Genomic DNA, 20885 nt, shown 5'->3' with positions numbered 1-20885 from the left:
TAGCTCGGCAGTTCTAGGAACTGATATCCCTGCTCTGTCCCCATCCCAGTTATTCGCCATCTGTCTCAAGAGAGTACCCTCTAATACTTATGGCCCTTTTTATGCTTGTGCAGAAGTCCCCATGTTGACATGTCAACAAAAGTATTCAGCAACACACTGGAGAAATACTGGATAGGCACAATGAAGACAACCGTGGCTGGAGCGGTTAATGGGAAGCATGGGATGGTCTGAGCAGATAGCCAAGTGAAGTCAGTCCAAACAAGCAGAAAATAAAAACACTTCCCAAAGAGTTCACCCAGCCCCAGGAAGTCTCATTAATGTTACACCCTTCCACAAAACAATGCCTCAAGCACACTGCTTTAATTGCCAAGGCAGATTTGTTTTAAAGAACTCTAGCCCTTTGTTAAGTGTTTTGCTGAAGCTTTCTGCTTTTCAACCCACCCTAGAAACACAGTGAAGTCCAAACATGGGTTAAAACCACATAGCTGTCTCACAGCATTCCTCCTATGCAGGAAGATTGGCTTCATGAACACATCTACAATGATTTGGGGGAAAGGTGCTGGGAGCGCTGTGGTCTAAACCAATGAGTTTCTTGGGCTTGCTGATTGGAAGGCCGGCAGTTCAAATCTGAGTGACGGGGTGAGCTCCCATTGCTCTGTCCCAGCTTCTGCCAACCTAGCAGTTCAAAAGCATACCAGCGCAAGTAGATAACTAGGTACTGCTGCAGTGGAACAGTAAACAGTGTTTCTGTGCGCTCTGGCAATCATCATGGCACACTCTGTGTGTCAGCAGTGATTTGATAATGACCCAGAAAGCTGTGGACAAACACTGGCTCCCTCAGCCTGAAAAGGGAAATGAGCACCATACCCCATAGTCGCCTTTGACTGGACTTAACCGTCCAGGGTTCCTTTACCTTTACCTTACACAGGTCCTGTCCTTTCAACTATAGCTTCATTTCTCAATTACTATATGTGCACTTGCATGGGTGTTTTTTTGGGAGGGTTGCCTAAATGTGGGTACCCAGTCACCTGCAAACAGTACCTGTTTGGACAATATGATGGAAGATTTGTCTTCACTGAAGAAGCAAATCTAAAAATCCTAGCTTGTGTTCACAGGAATTTTACAATTTTAGTGATTTGAGATTGAGACACACAAGAAGAGGACTAGCCACCTGTTTTCAAAACAGAGGTGAACTGTTATCATGACTCTCCCCAATGCAACTTCCTTCTCCAAAACACACACACACACACACACACACACACACACACACGTTTAACAAAAAATATAAAACCTTGCAAAAAAATTCCATACGTAATTGTCTCTTTATGTGGACAGAGAGTGCACATCTCCACCCAGGACCTGACCAAATCTGAATTGGGGCCATAATACAAAGCAAATGTCCATCAAATATTGAAGGATGTGGTATACTGAACTCTGTTGCTGAACGCACAGGAATCACTCCAAGCAAAGCTTGAAATGTTTCTGTTTAATTGACATTAATGCAACATAAACCACACAGATCAGAACTTAAAAGCCCATCTATCTCAGAAGGATTTTAGTGTGCTTACCCTTTTCTGAAATGTGCCCATCGTTTGACTGTAACTGAACTTTTTTCCAAATAATGTTTGGTGCTCTTGTCTTTATCTTTGTGCTTGGGCTCAGAGGTTGTAGTGACTGATGTTGATTTAGTGGATAAACATTGAACATCTCACCACATACCTGCATACCAGCCTGTATTAGTGAGTCCTTCTGCCTGAGACAAATGACCCCTTGGCTAACCTCTGTTGGGTGAGGGATTCCTCCCCCTGCAACCTAGAATGCTCTGCAATATGCCCAAGATTCATGTCACAACATGCAGTTACTCCTAAGCTTTTCTCTCTCTAACATGTACTCTGCACAGACGGCCTGGAGCTTGTTGATTTCTGTAGCCTCCGGCCGGTCATGAAAAGCTTCCGACAGTGGCCTTTGTTTTGCTTTTTTTGTAGAATGACGCATCCATTTCCAGGCTTGCAAGGGCTGTTTCCTTTTTCAAAGAACAGCTCGCGGACCAAGCCTAAATCCATCTGTGCTGAAAGCTCTGCTCAGAGTGTTAAATCAAGCCAGACATACCATCGCGTTAGCCTAGCTTTCTCTTGGACTGTCAAGCCTCTCTTGATAACTCTCCTAAGAAAAATCAGAGCATCTGGGGTACAGCACGGATACTTGCCATGCTGAGGAGATGGAGAAGAATTCTGGATTTCTGCAACTTGTGGTCTTGAATTTCATGCCACCAAGTTTTGCTGGCATTCATTAACCAGAAGACCAATTACTGCAGGACCTGACATCGAAGGCAGAAAGTGACGGTGCCAGCCACGGACACCCCAGTCTGGAAAACGGTCAGAATTATCCCATCTCTTTCCTAGCAAAACCCTCACAGAGTGTAGACATTGGTGTTAAAGGCTGGAGTTACTGCTCTCTGGATAGAGGGTGGATTGGGAGAGCTTTACAAAAAGATTGCAAATATGTATTGGAAAGTGGATCCCTGCAGCCTAGTTAAATGAAGAGCTTCAGTTAAGATTTAAAGCAAGGAACACAAACCAGAGCTGAAATTATGAGCAAGTTTGAATCCATGTGCTTTGAGGAATTCTTCAGTAAAAATCTGGACCTGCTGCTGACTCTGACTTTCAGCTGTGACAACTTTAGCTCTTTACAAATGCTACTAAAAATCAAAGCTAATGTTACCTGCAGTTCTTGTGACACATTGATTCTACCACTGACACTTACTAAATATATGAACATGCTACCAAAAAAAAAAAATTCCACAATTGCGCATAATGAACAATCAATGATAAGGATCACTTCTGCTCTGATGGTAAAGTTAATCAGACTTGGCAAGTGATGTGTGTACATTTCTCTATGCTGGGGATTTAGGAAAGTGGTCAAATCTGAATTTTGCTTTACACATCCCCTTCCGATATAAAAGAACTTCACCCTTTTGAAATCTAACTTTGGCACTTTCTTCTGATTGCTGCCTGCAAATGCCTCATATGCTCCTTCCAATTATTTGCCCCATAGTCCTTACCAAGCTGATGAGCCAACAGGTAGAAGGGGCAGAGTTTATGTGCAGGCACCCACCTTCAGCTCTGCATTCTCCTCCTCACTTTCACAGTGCTGGATCCAAAACTGCCCCATCAAACCTGCCTGCTACAGTATATTCCTTTATGCCAGCTAACAGTGGTGCTAGCAGGGTTATGGGTGCAGAATGACAGACCATCTCCTTTACATACTGAAGGAGTAATACGCCTGTCCCAATAAAAAGGAGAGAACACAGAAGCACATTGAACTGAAAAGAGATCACTATGGGAACAGAAGAACAGTACAGCACATAATCCTTCAACAGCATATTCCTAACTTTCTTCAGATGTTTAATGCTTTCCCCAAATGCCCAGCTGTTTTTTTTTAGCTGTCACCATTTTGCAACTCATTTTATAATCCCTGTATACTTCTAGCCTCTAGAATTTTTGTGATTAAACTAAATACATTTCTTCACTCACTTTCAAGCAGTTCTTCTGATTTCCAAATGACACTTTTCCCAACTTCCCTATTAAATTGGGGTGGGAGAGAGAGAGAGAGAGAGAGAGAGAGAGAGAGAGAGAGAGAGAGAGAGAGAGAGAGAGAGAAACAGTACCTGGTTCATTACGCTTCCAAAATCCATCTCGCTGTGCTGTTCTATCTCAAATTGCACCTCCAAGATTGTTACTACATCCAAGGGACAGGAAACTCTTGGCCTCACCTTAGTGAGCTTCTCCTTCTGCCATAGTGAAGCGAGAAGCAGCAATTGTTTGCGCAAAAGTTAGCCAGTGCAGATGATGTTAGTCAAAGCTGGCAGAGAGGAGGAAGAAGTTACACAGTATTCTGTTGAAGATGGAGAGGAGCCAAGGTCTTGATTTCAGACATCGGTGAAAGGGGAGGCAGACCTGTTTGTCTGGGGCTTTCTGGGGTGGTGAGCTTGGGAGAGCAGGGTGTGCAGTGTGATTAAGCAGAGAGGAAAAAGCTTTCAGACTCGAAAGGGATTTTCCTTCCCAATCTCCACCTTATTAGCACAGCCTCTCTTCCCCCCCACCCCACCCGTCAATGCATCACTGTCCAAGTACAACATCACACACGCCCAAAAACAACACCACTAGCTGTGCGGGGCTCTTTTTCCCTCCTTCGGCTTTAAAGGGCATGGCATTCATAAGCTAGCCCATATGAAGAATCAGAGTGGGAGTCCAAGGGGTGGGGAGAGAATGGATTGTTTCTTGGAGGGGGGGTGAAATAAAACATTTGCAAATTCCTTATGCAAACGGGCTGCCCGTCTGAGTCTTATCAGCCTGTCCAGACACACAGCTGGAAAATGTGGCATGTCTGCCATGCCATTCTTATGGAGAGCAGAGTTGAGCAGAGGTGTCCTGGGGGCTTTCTCGGAAAAGTTATACCTCATGCTCCATCTTCGAAAATGACCTCTCCACAGAACTCATGCTGGCCTGGCCCACAAGCACAGTCCACTAAGGCGGGCATGAGGGGACAGAGTTCTGAGGTGAGAGAATCGATTGCATCGCTTTCAGTGTTGGCTTGCTCCCTTTGGGACTGGCAGGGCAGAAGGCAGGGAGACCAACAGTAGGTGGCGCCAGAGCCAATTCATTCTAGTTTTGACCCCATCCTCCCACCTTCCAAGTTCTACAAGGACAATCATGAGGCTAAGGAGGAAGGAGCTGACAGCCAGTGCCATGCTCTGGACTGGTTGTAGGTAAGAAATCAGGCAGCTGGGGGGTGGCTGGGGGCAGACTAAGGTTGGTGAGGCAGTGCTCCATTGTCCCTAGTGGGTCAGCCTCCACTGACCACTTTAGACTGCAAATGGGAGGATCACATTTGTTAATGTCCACCTGTGCTTCTTGCAAGAAGGAAACTAACACAGCAGGAAATGGGTTGAGCTATAATTTTTATCCCTGATAAACTAGCTTTTTTCCCCTACAGGGATTTTAATATGGGGAAACATTTTTAATTAGAGGACTCCCTGACTTATACTCTGGGGTGGCACTATTATCTCAGGATCTGGCCGCTTCAGGCTGCTGCATTTGTAGACAACCCAAAGATACCCCATATAAATAGCCCAGACAGCCCATCGTCTTTGCAAGTGTGATCTGTTCTCAGATAACATAGGAACAGAGTTAGACCGCTAGTCCATCCAGCTCAATATTATCTACATTGGCTGGAAGTAGCTCTCCAGAGTTTCAAACAAGGAATTTCCCCAAGCCAGAGGTTGAACCTGGAACCTTCTGCATGCAAAGCGGATTCTCTCCCACTGAGCTCTGGCCCTTCCCCCAGACAATTCAATTTCTATAGAATGCTAGAGAGCAGTCACTTCCTAAAGTTCTGAAGTCCCACAGAATGCAATTGCTCTTACATACACGGAATACCGCGTCATAAAATGTGTTCAGCAAAGAGCCCTGCTCCCATTAATCCTTTTACAACCAGCACAAGGAGGCTCACGGAATGTTTAGACAAGACGGCTCACCATTTCCCAGTTTTGTTTACCTAGCTGTCCATGTCAGATCATACACAGAAGATGAGGGACAGGCCATGAGCCCCCCCCCTCCGCCTTAACCCGTAATTACTGGTTTAGGTTTTGGCTATTCCCTGACAATGGGGAGAACAGCAATTGAGAATGTGTGCAGAGTAAGGCCAAGTCTAAGCCTGTAGGCCTATACTCACTTACTATAATTGAATCCAATGGAACTTTTCTGAATAGCTATGCATAGAATTGTGCTGTAAGGCTGAAAAAGAGGAATACAAAAACTGCATTTCTCTGACTCAAGGACATAAACTTACATGTTACATGCAAACTTCACCAGCCATTTTTCTGATTCCACATTTATTTATTTATTTCTATTTATATTCCCATCTTTCTTCCAAGGAGCTTGAGGAAGCAAACATAATTTTCCCCTTCTCATTTCATCCTCACAACAGCCCTGTGAGGTTGGTCAGGCTGAGAGACAGTGGCTGGCCCAGGGTCACCCTTTGAGATTCATGCTGAGTGGGGATTTGAACCCTGTTCTCCCAAGCTGCTTCTTCACCCACCCCCAATATTCTAGCAGTTGCGGGGTGGGGGGGACTTATGGCCCCCCAGCTCCCATCAGCCCAGCCATGGTCAATGGTTAGAGATTATGGGTGTTACAGTCCAGTAACACCTAGAGGACCACACACAACCTTGGTTGTGGAATGGAATGGAATCGGCTGGAGAGGGGTGTTTTTGAACAGGAAAATGCCCAACAGGGAGATGAAAGATGTGCTCAGAATAGACAGACTTGTGCACAAAGGCTACATTTTACTTCTGATTCTGTGGGAGTATCGAGACCGACGTCTGCAAGAGAAATTTCTGGACCAGGCTCCACAGTGCCTATTAAGCAAGTATGGAATACCCACAGCCCTGCCCTTCTATTAGCCCATCCTTTCTCTCCTAATTACCCCCACTCTTGCAGGATCCCACGTGAGACACAGAGGAATTGACATTTTACATTCACTTACTCATGGCAGATGCTAGCATTCACCAGGTACAAATGCAACATCAACAAAAATCCAGGCAGCGGGAAGGTTCCACTGAGCTCCTTTTAAACTGCCCAAACATTTGGGCAGCTGGACAGTTCCTTTAAGGGCAGTTCCTTGGAAGACAGCACAGGAACTGGCCCCTCCCTTACTTCTGGGATTAATTATTCTCTGAGCCTTTTTTAAAAATTTCCATCAGCTCAAGAGGAGTCGCACTGCATGTATTACGATCCCCCCCGCTCATACACCTCCCTGGCCAGAAGCCTATACCTCCCAAAACACAGTCGGCCCTTGATGAGTCAAGCTTTCCGGGTGCCTCCCCCTCTTCCCATCCCTACGCTGCAACTTTATTGCACATCTGGATCCAGTTGTGGCTTGCACATTAGGGGCATTTGTCTCGGGGATGGCTGCTTCTAAAAAGCTGGAGCCGCCAAATGTCTCAAACAAAAGAAGAAAGAGAGGGGAACATTTGCAAACCAAGTAAGTCTGAAGGGATTCGCTGCCGTTCCTGGACTCGGCCGTGCGAGCTTGCCGAAGATGGAAGCTTGGAAGCGGAGCCTGAACAATGCTGCGACCTTGCAGAGTGTCTGGCCACCATGGAATACTTTTTAGAGAAGGAGAGGTGACATACCAGGATGAGCTCTCGGGGATGGAGAAAGCCAGAAAGTCTCAAGCCGTGTTCTTCCAAGACACTAATCGCCAAATGAATGGATATCCCCAGGTCCTTCCCTTGTCACCTGCTCTTCCACAGTTCTCCCTGCCTGTGCTCAGGCAGCTTCAGCTGTGCCCACCCCTTCCCTGCTTTTGCACAGAAGTGTGGCTGAACTGAAAGGTGGTGCCTGTGCTGTTCATGAATTGATTTCTTCAGTATGCAAAGTGTCCACCTGACTGCTGGCAATGGGAACCTTTTATATTATTTATACGATGTATGGACTGATGTTTGAAATCTTCCACTGTAGAGAGCAGTGCATTTCCTTATGGAAAAACCTGGTGGGTGGGTACTACACTTCCCCTTGCATCATTGGCCAGAGAAGGCGATTGAATAGTGACTAACCTATCCAGCTGCAATCAACCAGTGCCTCAATGTATCTCCTCATTCTGCTACCTCTCTTGGACCACAAAAGCAGGAATGGAGAGAGTATCAAGCAGGGATACAGTACTGTGTTTTGGAAACACAGTTTCCAAAAAAGGACTGTGGTTCCTCCAGACTGTCACTATTATGCAGGAGGGATACAAGCACATATTAGAACCTTAGGTTTCCGGTTAAGGCGGATGAAAGGGCTTTGTTGCCCCAGGACAACAAACCCACTTTTAAATAAGAATCCGATTTTTATTTTTTTATTTTTTTGCCATTTGCAAAGTTATGGGAAAATGCATCAAAATGTCTGGGGTGACTGAATAACAGGAAGATGTATAAACACCCCACTAGCAAATCAGACTGAATGCTCAATAATAATCTAACATCCAGATAGGGATTGTGCAACCAAATTAGGTGCTCAATAAACAGGTCATCTGGGGAGGTGATGCTCAATCCTTGATGAGTCAATCTTTGACCTGGTTTTTTTTCCTCTTCTCTCCCCCCCCCCCCTTAGTGCCTCGCCCTCCTGTGGGCAGTTGAGCAGACATCCTCATATCTTCTGGAACTCTTTCCTTTCCCTCCTCGCTCATACACAGTGCTATTTTTCTTTAACAAGAGGTGCTGGAAGTCACCATGAGCACCTTCCTTGTTCTCCTATAATGGCAATGGTGCCCACCTGAGATGTGCTGGAACTGAGTTCTGGCAAATTCCAGCTGGGGGAAAAAGGCCCTGCTCACGCAGCTGATAATATTCATGGTCTTGTTGTTTCTTCTTGTTGTTCTCTTGATGAACTCATTAGATCACCATTTATTTATTTATTTATTTTATTCCTCAATATTCTCCTTTGCATTCCTCCTCTGTCTCATGTTCTCTTTTGACCATCAGTCACATGATCCCAATAACTTCTGTTTATCTCTATCTGCTTTCATCTGCTTCCTTCGCACACTCTGCAACATCATCACTTACCTCTGTACTTCCTTTCTCACTTGTCTGTTTTGCTCTGTTGTGTTGATCATGCTTTCTTTTTCCTCTGTCATCCTGTTTACTCCAAGTGTTCATTATTTCTATCCTTTATTCCACTGAAGGTCTTTGGCGTAAAGATCATTCTTCTCCTGAATACTTTCATTCCAGTTTTTTGTTTTCTTCAGCTCTGTCCTAAGCTAAGCAATTAAAATTTTCTTCTTATATACATTCCTCATCCCCTACTCTTTCCTTTTTGTAAACTTTACTTCCTCAGCCTGTCACCCATGCTCTTCTTTCTTTTGTCCACAAGCTTTTAGTGAATTTTCTTTGGACAAGACTTTTTTCTATCCGCCCTTCATTCTGAACATCTTCTGCATTGCTTCTTTTCTACCATTTCTTCCATATCATTAAGATGCTGATTCCTTTGCTTCTTTTTCTCTAACTTACCTGATTTGTTTCCATTTAAATCCATGCTAATACTAATCCTCTTGAGCAAGTTCCCATTTAAAATTCTATTACCCTTTTGAACTTTCCCTCTAGGTCCTATTCTACATTTGCCATGTTTCTGTCTTCCGGTTCTTCCTTTAATTCTGCCCTTCTGGGCCTTTTTTAAGAAGTCTTTTCTTCCTTTGTTCTTATCTTATCTTATTGATTATCTTATTCTGTGGCTTACTTATGAATAGGCATGCCTAAGATTGTTTTGCTACTTTCCTCTCTTTCACTTTCTCTTATAGATCCTCTTCAATCTGATTTTGCTCTTTTCTAACCCATATTGCCAATTACGTATTTCCTTTCAGCAAAATCTAAGAGTTAATATTCTGCACATCTAGTGTTGGGCCCATCTCCAATACAGTCTCTGATTAAGTTTCTCCTTTCTATCTTACATTTTCCAGGCATTGTTTTCTCATGATTTCAACAATAACTTTCTCATCACTCTTTTAAGGAGTTTTCCAATTGTTCATTTTTTTCAGTTTTTCCCCTTTACAGGAGTTCTTGAGAGATCAGTATTAGGCCCCCTTCTTTTTACATTATCTATTCATTTGTGTTCAACACCACCTTAAGAATGATGACCTACAACTGTTTGCTACTTTAATTTTTCAACTCATCTCTTGCCCCAATTTTATATTCTGGCCTACTCTGCCATCTCTCATAGAATGAATACCCATTTTCTCAAACTTAATCATGCTAAAACGGATCTTCTGGGTTTGGGTTTGATTTAATCTTCCAGTCTTGCTCTTTTTTACGTATTTGTCTTTTCCTCTTTCTCTACACGTTTTTCCATAAATTCTTCATTCTACATGACCAAAGATGCTGCTCTGTGTTCACTGCTTGCATCTTCTTTCCCATACCACTGAATTGTTTCCCATATGACTCCCCCCCCCCATTTTTACATTTAAGAGCTTCATTTAGGTATGTTCCGTTTACCAAAACTCCCAACAATTCACCTGAATTTTGCAAATACAGTACCCTGCCTTCCCACCTAATCTTTTTTCCATGCACTTAATAGATAGATACCTGATACATCTTTCTGGAATACATTTATTCCCTAGATATGTCTAACAGTAGTCTGGATTGCAAAGAATGGTCAGATGCAGGGATGGCTTATTCCTCTTGCCTGGGTGGGACTGGTTTTATTTTGCTCTAGCAAAAGTAATGGGACCCAGGTGGCGCTGTGGTTAAACCACTGAGCCTGGGGCTTGCTGATCAGAAGGTCGGCGGTTCGAATCCCTGTGACGGGGTGAACTCCCATTGCTCAGTCCCAGCTCCTGCCAACCTAGCAGTTCAAAAGCACGTCAAAATGCAAGTAGATAAATAGGAACCGCTCCAGCAGGAAGGTAAACGGCATTTCCATGTGCTGCTCTGGTTTGCCAGAAGTGGCTTTGTCATGCTGGCCACATGACCTGGAAGCTATATGCCGGCTCCCTCGGCCAATAATGCGAGATGAGTGTGCAACCCCAGAGTCGGTCACGACTGGACCTAATGGTCAGGGGTCCCTTTACCTTTATCTTTAAGCAAAAGTAATATTTATTTATTTAAAGCATTTGTACCCCACTCTTCAGCCATAAACACAAGCTGAATGAACTTCCAACAGCATTCAATATGAGTCAACATTCCTCCCGCCATTTTTTTTCAAGTGTACAGCTCTTCAATTTATGTTTCTCATTTGCTTCTTTGTCATTCAAGGTGTCTTCCTATCCACAGCTAAAACTGGCAGATAGTGAGATGTGCAGGTAACCAATCTGGTTCCCTCCAATCAGCTCTGATCAGCCCCATCCAACATGGCCCAATAGTCAGGGATGCTGGGAGTTGTAGTCCAACAACATCTGGAGGGCACCAGATTGGCCACTCCTGGTGTGACAGAAAAAACATAAATGCTTTCTTCCAAGACTGGATTATACTTTTTCCATATCTGCCTATTCCAAGCTCTGATTTCTGACTAGATCAAGGTTCATGAACCAACTGAGACCTTTCAGATGATACGCAATGCTCATCTGTGTTGCCATAGCCCTGTGAAAGTTACCAAGTTAAGGCTTCTAGTTTAGATAGCCACAGACAGGCAGAGCTTGCTGACTCAGACTGCATCCCTCTGACTCTTTCTGCCAGTTGGCAAAAGAGTTGAAAGAAAGTTTAGTGAAGCTGCTGCTGAAAGTACACAGCAAAGGAATGATACAATTTGCAACCACTGTAAATGTCAACCCAAAAGCCATGCAAAGCCATACAAGGGTATTGCCAACTGAAATGAAAACGCAGCCATGTACTTCCATCTCAGAGTGGCTTTTTACAAGCACTCTTCATCCTACACATGAAAAGGATGGCAACACCAAAGGGCATTATGAACTTATCCCGTTAAAAAAAATGTGGCACAGAATTTATTTTATCCTGCAACAGAATAGTGTACATCTGAAGCATGTGGTAGAAGCTCATGTGCTCTATATGGATTAAGTTCTCTACTACTTATTTTACAGTGACTCTCTAATTATACTATGGAAATTGCATTAAAGTTCATTTATACAGAAACCAGTTGTGCACAGCCATGCCACAATAAACCTAAAGTGGAAGTTGCTGCTCTGTGTCTGGATCACTGATCAGAGCAAGACTACCTTACTTCGAGATTGTGTGCTAGATTTCTGACCAGCTCCAGAAGTAACAAATCTGGGAATTCTGTGTCAATCCTGTGTGAAGGCTGAACAACATAGGAAAAGAAACAAAGTGTATGGGTGTGGCCAGGGTCAATCATTCATTCCGTAATTACCTTCACACCATTGAAGGTATCTTATTAAAAAGGGAAAAAAAGAAACACCCAAACACTTTCAACATTGAACATTTCATAGTTCAATGACATGTAACTACAAATATATAAGAACATCAGAAGAAGAAGAGGAAGAAGAAGAGTTTGGAATTGATATCCCGCTTTATCACTACCCGAAGGAGTCTCAAAGCAGCTAACATTCTCCTTTCCCTTCCTCCCCCGCAACAAACACTCTGTAAGTTGAGTGGGGCTGAGAGACTTCAGAGAAGTGTGACTAGCCCAAGGTCACCCAGCAGCTGCATGTGGAGGAGCGGAGACGCGAACCCGGTTCCCCAGATTACGAGTCTACCACTCTTAACCACCACACCACACTGGCTCACACTGGATCAGGCCAAAGGCCCATCTAATCCATCACCCTGTTCTCAGTGGCTGACCAGATGTTCGCGGGACACCAGCAAGCAGTATTTGAGCACAAGAGCACTCTTCCCTCCTGTGGCTTCCAGAAATTTTGTGACTACATATGTGTGTGCTGCTGCTGCTGATATTAGACCAGGATTTTATTGAAGGTTATGCTTCTGCACCCAAATAACTGCCTTACATGAAGGTGGGTATGCTCAATAAATCAACCCATTCCTGAACAGAGCAGCTGCTATATTGCTCATTATGCATTCCATCAGGTCTAAGCTGAACCCTTACTATCCTGAAACTAATGGATAGCTGTCAGGCCAACTGGCTTACAGGACCAGCAGGATAATGCACACCCTGGATCAGCTGACAAAGACACTTTACATAATCCATCAGAATCACTTGTCAAATTCAGCTTGAGATGACACTACTGATTAGAAACCTGCTGTGATCCACCCCTCACCCCTTTCCTTACAATGAAAGCTATTCCCTTTTGCGACATCCCACAGTGCTTCCCAGTTTTAGACAGGTGCTGCTTCACTCTCTGGGGCTGCTGCATGGAGAAGTCTTGCATGATGCTCTGAATTGTGCTAGCTTTACTTGCCACTAATGAAGTGAGTAAAAAGGAAGTGAGTGTCCAGGGACAGGCACACACTCCATTTTTCCAAGCGGCAACAACATTCCTGAGATTCCAACAGCTTCTTTCCAGGCTCTGTGAACTGCATTTCATTGGGGAACCATTAAAAATTTATGGCTCAAAAAAAGCGCGCAGAAATCCTGGGAAATATTGAGTACAGTGGGTGTTCGGGTTGTGAACATGATCCATGCAGGAGGCACGTTCACAACTCACAGCGTCGCATCTGCGCACGCACGTGTTGTGATTCTGCAATTCTGCGCATGTGCAAAGCGTTATTTTGTGTTTCTGCGCATGCGCGAGAGCCAAAACCCGGAAGTAACCCATTCAAGTCAAGGTATGACTGTACCAAAGCTTCCTACTGAAAAACGATGTGATGCATTGCTTGATCCTCAAACAATACAAACACACAGCACAACAAAGCCCCAAATTCATGAACAAAAAAGGTAATTTTCAGGAACACTATCATTCCCACATGCATAGTTACAGCTGGGTTTCGTTAACAATGTCTGATAGTAACTCTGTAGGGGAAGATTTGTGCAGAGAAAATGCACAAAGTGATGTAGCTAAGGGACAAGTTCAAGTAGCACCTACTTCTCCATGAGCGGAGTTATGCTAAGTATGTATCTGCTTAATTTGCATTATATATGCAGGCTGCAGAATCCCCCCTTTTTAATTGCCCAGACATTTTAAACTTTTAGCACTGGCTACACCCACTTGATATGCATCTCTTGAGGGCCAGTGGCTAGAAGGCACCTCGGTCTCCTCTTGTGTATCCTGCAATCTTGTTGGAATCTTGAGAATGCTAACTTCATTTAAAATTATGTGAGAGGCAGACAAAAATGCAAATACAAAATAAGTTCAAGCTTTCCCTGGCTTCCTAAGGGCATATCAACACAGGGCATTTTGTCAGGGCTTGAAGGAGTTGACTAAGTACACCTCATCACCACAAAATCTGCAGGTGAACACAGAAAGAAGAGGAACCAAAGGCGCTGCTTATATATAGTGAAATACAGGAGGAAATCTCCACACCATATGGCACCTCCACCCCTTATTTTTCCAATTTTTATCCTAGATCTCCTCCAGACAACCTTTTTATTGTGCAGCCATCATAATCTCTACTCATGAAAGCATGAGGACAGTTATATGCAATACTGCTTTCCATAATGTTCGAGCCTGGAAATGTTTTGGGGCAGACATACTGCTCCATTTCCAATCAATCCCATAATTGATTGTTTAGGGAGGCTTTTAATGTTTAGGAAATTAGTGTATTTTAATGTTTCTGTTGGAAGCCACCCAGAGTGGCTGGGGAAACCCAGCCAGATGGGCAGGGTATAAATAATAAATTATTATTATTATTATTATTATTAAATGCCTGGGGCGGTGGTCCACTTTTATTGCACTGTAGTGCAAGAGGGCCCTTCCATATAGCAATGATGTAATGACTAACGTTGGGGAAGCATCACAGAACAACTAATAAACTGAGATGATGTGTGGACAGCCCAGTGTAAATTCAGCACTAATGCACTAGTATTGCATCAATGGCAAAGTGCTGAATTCTCCTGCAAAAAAACACAAGTCTGGAGAGGCTCCTAGTGTGGTATTCAGCTAACACATCCCATCAGCACAAGGATTTACACTTGAGCAATGGAACTCCCCACCCACCCACTAAATCTGTTCTAGGGGTTTCCCCAACCCTCCAGAGCAGATCTGGGGGAGATGCAGGGCAGGCACACACAGTGAAGAGAGGGGTGAAGTTCTGTTGCACAAGCATAAATCATTGCGCTGAAGGAATGTGTTCATTGGATACTGCCCCTAAAAAGTAAAGGACCCTTGACAGTTAAGTCCAGTCGCAGGTGACTCTGGGGTTGCTGGCATTTGGCCACAGACAGTTTTTCTCGGTCATGTGGCCAGCATGACTAAGCCACTTCTGGCGCAATGGAACACCAAAACCAGAGCAGCGCACAGAAACACTGTTTACCTTCCCGCCAGAGCGGTACCTATTTATCTACTTGCACTTTTTGGCATGCTTTCGAACTGCTAGGTTGGCAGGAGCTGGGACCAAGCAACAGGAGCTCACCCCGTCGCGGGGATTCGAACTGCCGACCTTCTAATTGGCAAGCCCAATAGGCTTAGTGGTTTAGACCACAGCGCCACCCACATCCCCTGGATACTGCCCCTAGTGTACTGCTAAAATGGCAAATTAGTTTTGTGTGAAACTTTGTGGGGGATGCTCTAAACTCATTCTGGCCAAAGGGAGGATAATTCAGGCAGCTGAAAGATCTGCCTGCCTGCTTCCACTCACTAGGCTAATACTGGGCATGTTTTGATACTAGCAAGAAGGAAAGGAAGATCTCCTCACATCAGACTAGGGAATAGAAGACAATTGCTTTTCTTCTTCCTTTCATGAGCAGCATTCATGAGCAGCGACTGTAGCCCCAAGCTGCTAAAGGCAGGTGTTCCAAAGTTGCCCTCATAGCTGGAAAGCAATGACACATCCCAGAAGCATCTCTCCCTAGCCTCGTAGGAGGAAAGCATCGCCTCTGATCCAGACAGTGTGACACAAAACCTACTTCCTGTTCCCAGCCATTTCTCGAGAACCAAGCCAAATAATATGTCTATAGAGTGAGTGGGCGGCAAATGAATGACTAGAGTTAGAGGCGGGGCTTTTCTGAAAAGCTGTAGCAAGAGCAGGAGACTGGGGGGCAGCAAGCTGGATTCCCATAAACTGTCAAATGGAGATAACCTCTCTGACTACTCCGGCTTCCATATGGAATAGGCCTTGCTTAGCTCTCAGTGGGGGGAGGGAAGGGGAAAGGGAGTTACTCGTGGTCCATGTGGAAAAGTCCTGGGTCAGAGAGGCAGTGACAGCCACCAACTTGGAATGGGTTTAAAAGAGGATTCGACAAATTCATGGTGAACAAGGTTACCGTTTGCCATGATGGTTGTGTTCTATGTCCATTGACTGAGGAACTGTGCTGGGAATTCAAGTGACTGGGAATCACAGGGCAGGGGAGTGCTGTTGTGCTCAGGTTCTGCTTTCTGGCTTCCCATGAACATCTGGTTGGCCAATGTGAGAACAGAGCAGTTACTGAAGCGGTGCTACTGCTCCCCATAAGGAATCCCTCTGCAGCAGAAGCAGTCCCATTCACCCTACATTCCTGAGTGCAGTGAAATGTTAAAATCTCTAGACCAGATCTCTAGAAGCATAGGAGGTTTCCACTCTTGCTCCTGGTGGAAGAAGCCCTGGCTACTTGATGCAGGAAACAAAGAAACCCAGTGGAGGAAAAATTCTATAGGGTAAAGCTACCACCGAGAGATGTCACAAGTCCTGAGAATTTAGGCAAGGACCTGAGGATGGAGTCATTTATAGCACTTCTTTGCATGTCCAGGTGCCATGTTGCCCACTGCCCTGCAGGCCACCACTGACCAAAGACCACTTGTGACAACCTTATATGGTTCAAATCAGGCCAAAGCTTTCTTGATGACAAATGCAAGAGGTTTGGTAAAGGCATTGGATTACAACCGATATCAACCAGCCTGACTGCTTCTGGGGAGTGGACCTGCGTAGAGTCCTCAGTGGACCCAGTCAGGTCCACCCCCTGCCCCCCCCTCGAGTGAGCCTGCCCTGAGCCCACCTGCCATTGGCCCAGTTTGGCAGGCTGGCTAAATCTAAACTATCCATCTGGAGGCCGAGCTCAGGAGCCATTGCTGCAGCTGCTATGGCAGCTGGCAAAGCCGCCCACTGCTTAAGGTAAATGGTATTGTTACAGCAACTCATGCGATGTTGGGAAATTATTAGGCCCCTTTCCCCATCATCAGATGAAGTATATCCCAACCACACTTTTGTGTAATTCTAATACAGGATCTTCTTGGATGCCAGTACTACTGATGCCATATTCTGCCTGTGCAAAATAGAGAGGAGAAAGGAAGTTGGAAGTGAGAGGTATGCCTTCAAGTCTTCAAAATCTGGGTAAATATGCATCCCAATGAGTGGAAGAGAGTTCTCCCACCAGAATACAAATTAATTAAAAATCAAACTGGTTGTAGGAACCCTGCAGAGACAAAGTGCAGAGGTAAACAGTGTGCCTGCCATCTACTTGCTGTTCTTAATGTGAGCTGCCACAAGATGAAGGTGTTCTAAGTAAGTTTCCAAAGCGGTGGGGGGGAAACAGGCTCCAGCCTTGCTCTCTGAGTTAAAAGATAGAACATTCCCTGGATACCTTGCTGTATTTTTTTTTTAAAAAAACCCACATGTTTTAGATTCCCAAGAACAAGAGAGTGGGTGTGTCTGTACTGGAAGGTGATAGAAAGGCAGCACAAATACTCTTAATACCATCAAGTTAAGAAGAGGCACAGACACAGGTCATGCCAGGAGGAAAACCCTAAGTTGCTCCTCACTCTCCTCCTGCTCTCGGGTTTGCCCAGGTTTGCCCAGATCCCCTGAGCAACTGTCCTGAGAACACAATGTTCAGGCTGAACCAAGTCTTGGCTCCCAGACTCCTCTGGCTGCTGTCCAACAGCCTGTTTAATAATGTACACATGGCCATTAACTTAGATTTCTGAAGAAGGGAAAAACTAGTTTGCAATAACAAGTTGCTTGTGGCTCAGTAACCTAACAGATACTCTGTCACTGCAAACGGACAGAGTGAAGTGTAGGATAGGGATCCGAGAATAACAGTCAATAGTGAAATACTAGGATCCATAGTATTTGTAGGGAACACTAAAATATCTACTGTCCCCTCAAGGATCACAACATTCTCACCCAAAACATAAGCAATAGATTGTAAGTAAAATGCAGTGGCTAGGTTTGCACATCATGATAAACCATGGTTTGTTAAAATAGGAATGAACCTTGGCAAGCCTAGGGCCTGTGAACTTTCTCCACATTGGTCTTCCAGCACAGCTGCAAAAAAAAGAGTTTGGAAGAAATTGTTTCTGGGGGGTTTCATTAACTCACTGCTTTTTAAAAATTTGAACCTGGCAGACCATGGTTAGTTACTCTGGTTTGTTTAAAAACAAGCTAATTTAAAACCATGGTTTATGAAGCTTGCTTGTTTTAACAAACCATAGCAAGGATTAAGCACAGTTGGACATAAAGGTAAAGTACAATTAACAAAGCTTCCAATCTCCTTCTCATGTCCATGCTAGAGGACAGGAGAATGTGCAAGTCCTGTTCATCTAGGCTCCTTCTCATCGTGATAAACTATAGTCTGGATGCAATCAGTGAAGGAGAGGTATAGAATGGGAAAACAGGATGGCTACACACAAAGAAAAGGTTTGTATAAAGTGTAGGGGCCTCATGAGGAGTCAAATACACAAGTACCCACTGCCACCACCTCAACCATCTTCCCTATTCCTTGCCCTCCTAGGGACCCGTGAAACTTACCCGAGGAGAGAAAGGAAGAAGTGGCAATTGCAGGTGCTCAGAGCAGAATGTCTTATTATGCCAAGAAGGGGGCTGGGACTGCACATCCCAGAGTCCCCAGCAGGAATTTGATGCTATTCACATTAATTTCCACTAACAAAGGGCCTCAAAATTTTCCAGTGCTATATTATCACATTGTCTGTATGTAGATCCTGCAAGCTAAAAAAAGAGCATTGGCAACCTTGAGCTTTCTGTTTCAAGGAAGAGCTGTTTCTGAATGACTCCAGGTCATTTAATATTTATTTTTTTCCATTTTTCCCTTTGCAGCAGTTTATATAAGTGGCCGCTCTTGGCTATCAATAGGTATTACATAACCAGGATGGGATCTTGCCACAATGCTTACAAGTCAGTTACTATTGTTCTTCGTCTTCTTGCTGTGCTGCTAAAATTTATATTGTTTGCTTTCTTATAGGTTTGGTTGTTGTTTGTTGTGCTACGATAATTATTTCTGTCTGCTACTTTATTTTATTTTATTTTATTTACTTTTTTCACCTAGAGTCTGACTTATGAGGCAAGGGTTTTTTTCTGTATATGACCAAAGGCTGCCATGCAACTGCTGCACAATACAGAAGCAGACTTGTATTCTGTAAAACAGAAGTTAATAAATGCACAATAAATTAGATTACTCAGTGTTGTTTCAATTTGGATATGCATTGCCTGTTTTTAATTGCTGGTCCTATAGTTAGGAATACAGTAGTGTATTTTTTACATGTAAAGGGTCTTTATTGTTCTGTGGTAGACACCCCTCAAGCAAGATTGGTCCATGTGAGACAACTCTTAATTTTATCCTCACAACAACCTTTTGAGGTAGGTTAAGCTGAGAGATACTGACTTATCCAAGATCACCTGGTGAGCTTCATGGCTGAGTTGGAACCTGAAATTGGATCTCCCTAGTCCTAGTACAAAACTCTTAACGTTTAACTAGCCCATGTAGTGTCTTCCATATATTGTTGAAACACAACTGCCATCAGCCCCAGTCAGCATGCTCAACAGTCATGATAGCTATCTACGCAACCAATACAGAACACTGACTTCCTTAGATAAAGACAGACAGTTGGACTGCAAGTTATATAGATGCAATGATAGGAAGAAACGCCACTAGATTCTTTGTTGTATATGTTGTCCTTTGTTTGAATTTGTGGCCCTGGTACAATATACGTAAAAGTGGAGGAGATGGGGAAGGGGAAGAAAAATGTGTTTGCACTTTGGATTCAGAGCGAGCCAACACCCTTCATAGTTCTTCATTACATGAGCCATGAAAACAGAATGCATTTGTTTCACTGACCTTTGCAAATCCTCAAACACGTGAGCATCCCTGATGGTCCCAGAAGGGGAATGCATGGGGCAGAGTTCGCCTCTTCCCATGCTCTTTCCACCCTGGAATCTGGGAAGAAACAAATCTCTAGTGGCAGATGGATGCAGACCAATGCAAGAAGCATCTTCAACCTCCTTTTAAATGCTCATTCAAGCTTCTCTCTCCCTCTCCCTCTCCCCCTCCCTCTGGTCCTTGAAGCTAAACATCCAGGAGGAAAGCTACACAGGGTGGAGCAGCAAAACTTTTGAAACAAATTGCTGCTGTTGAATTCTCACTTCCAGGTTAATAGATTAGACATTAAACACTGGCTTCTGGAGCCATATGGGCAGGAGGAAGAGAACCGTCTCACAAACCCAGATTTGTATTACAGCACCAAAACTAACAGCAGCAGCTTACTTACCGGAAAGGTGCCTGTGAATTACTAAGAATGATGAACCAAACACAGTGTGAGTTTGTATAGGTGTCACCACCACGGCTAACCATGCTCTAAAGCTAAAATGACCACTACAGGACTTAAACCAGCATATAGCCCAGCAATCACAAGAGCTTCTCCAGTTTTTTTGAACAAAGGACAGTGCCTACATAGAACTTTAGCCGACCAAAATTGCACCAACAGAATCAACCCCAGCCAATAAAAGCATACACGCTTCCTTCGCTATTATCCGTTTCAAAAAGGAAGGAACTGTGCATTTAGTAAATCCAACTTTAATGTGATCAGATGAGAGAGTGCCACCTACTGATGCAGATCCTAACAGAGAATAGCTGATCTTGATTGAAACTGGGGACAAACTGAAGCTCTTGCTGGCTTGCTGGGAAGTAAAAGCCTGCAAGAGGTAATTAGGAGCAAAAACTTTATAGGTTTGGTGGGGGTCGTTATATTATTTACATCAAACGATGTCCTTTCGATGAGGTCAAAGCTCCCGTTGAAAAAAGTGCAACCAGTTAATCATATGGATCAATCAGTGAAATAAGGCAATCCTGCACATCTGCAGCAGGGTGTGTGTGACAGCACTGGCCTTGCACTCTGTACAAGAACCAGCTGTCATTTCCCCAGTCGGGAAACTATATATTTCTTCCTGCTTTGTAGCATTAAAACAACAGACTGGAAAGCTGCCAGATGCGTGGGCAGCTCTTAGTGTCTGAAGTGGCAGGGCATTCCACTGTGATCCCCTCCCTTTTTTAAAAAAAAAATCATCAATTTTTCCTTCTAGCTACAGAGCTGAATTTTCCTTGGTAGCATAATCTCCT

The 20885-nt window shown here is 44.1% G+C and overlaps 1 protein-coding gene and 1 long non-coding RNA gene across 11 annotated transcripts in view; one reads left to right on the top strand and one right to left on the bottom strand.

Annotated features, from left to right (window-relative positions):
- The window catches only part of TNS1 (tensin 1), a 183103-nt gene extending 172770 nt beyond the window's left edge, over positions 1–10333 (bottom strand). For 3 of the 10 annotated variants that reach the window (XM_060278391.1, XM_060278395.1, XM_060278410.1), the window contains exon 1: positions 3668–10330. In XM_060278391.1, coding sequence (XP_060134374.1) covers positions 3668–3694 — 27 coding nt within the window. In that variant the 5' untranslated portion in view covers positions 3695–10330. Of the gene's footprint in view, positions 1–3667 lie in introns of all 10 variants that reach the window. The other 7 variants (XM_035128113.2, XM_060278394.1, XM_060278387.1 and 4 more) reach the window with 6 other exon arrangements.
- LOC132592617 (uncharacterized) lies at positions 1666–17130 on the top strand. Its single transcript, XR_009558112.1, has 2 exons — positions 1666–2375; positions 16760–17130. It is a non-coding gene; the product is annotated as an uncharacterized LOC132592617 (long non-coding RNA).
- Positions 17131–20885: the final 3755 nt, after the last annotated feature.

Source organism: Zootoca vivipara, chromosome 1 (genome assembly GCF_963506605.1).
Source record: "Zootoca vivipara chromosome 1, rZooViv1.1, whole genome shotgun sequence".
Lineage (NCBI taxonomy): Eukaryota > Metazoa > Chordata > Lepidosauria > Squamata > Lacertidae > Zootoca > Zootoca vivipara.
Note: the sequence above shows the minus strand (reverse complement) of the source record. Positions and strands in the feature narration are given on the sequence as shown.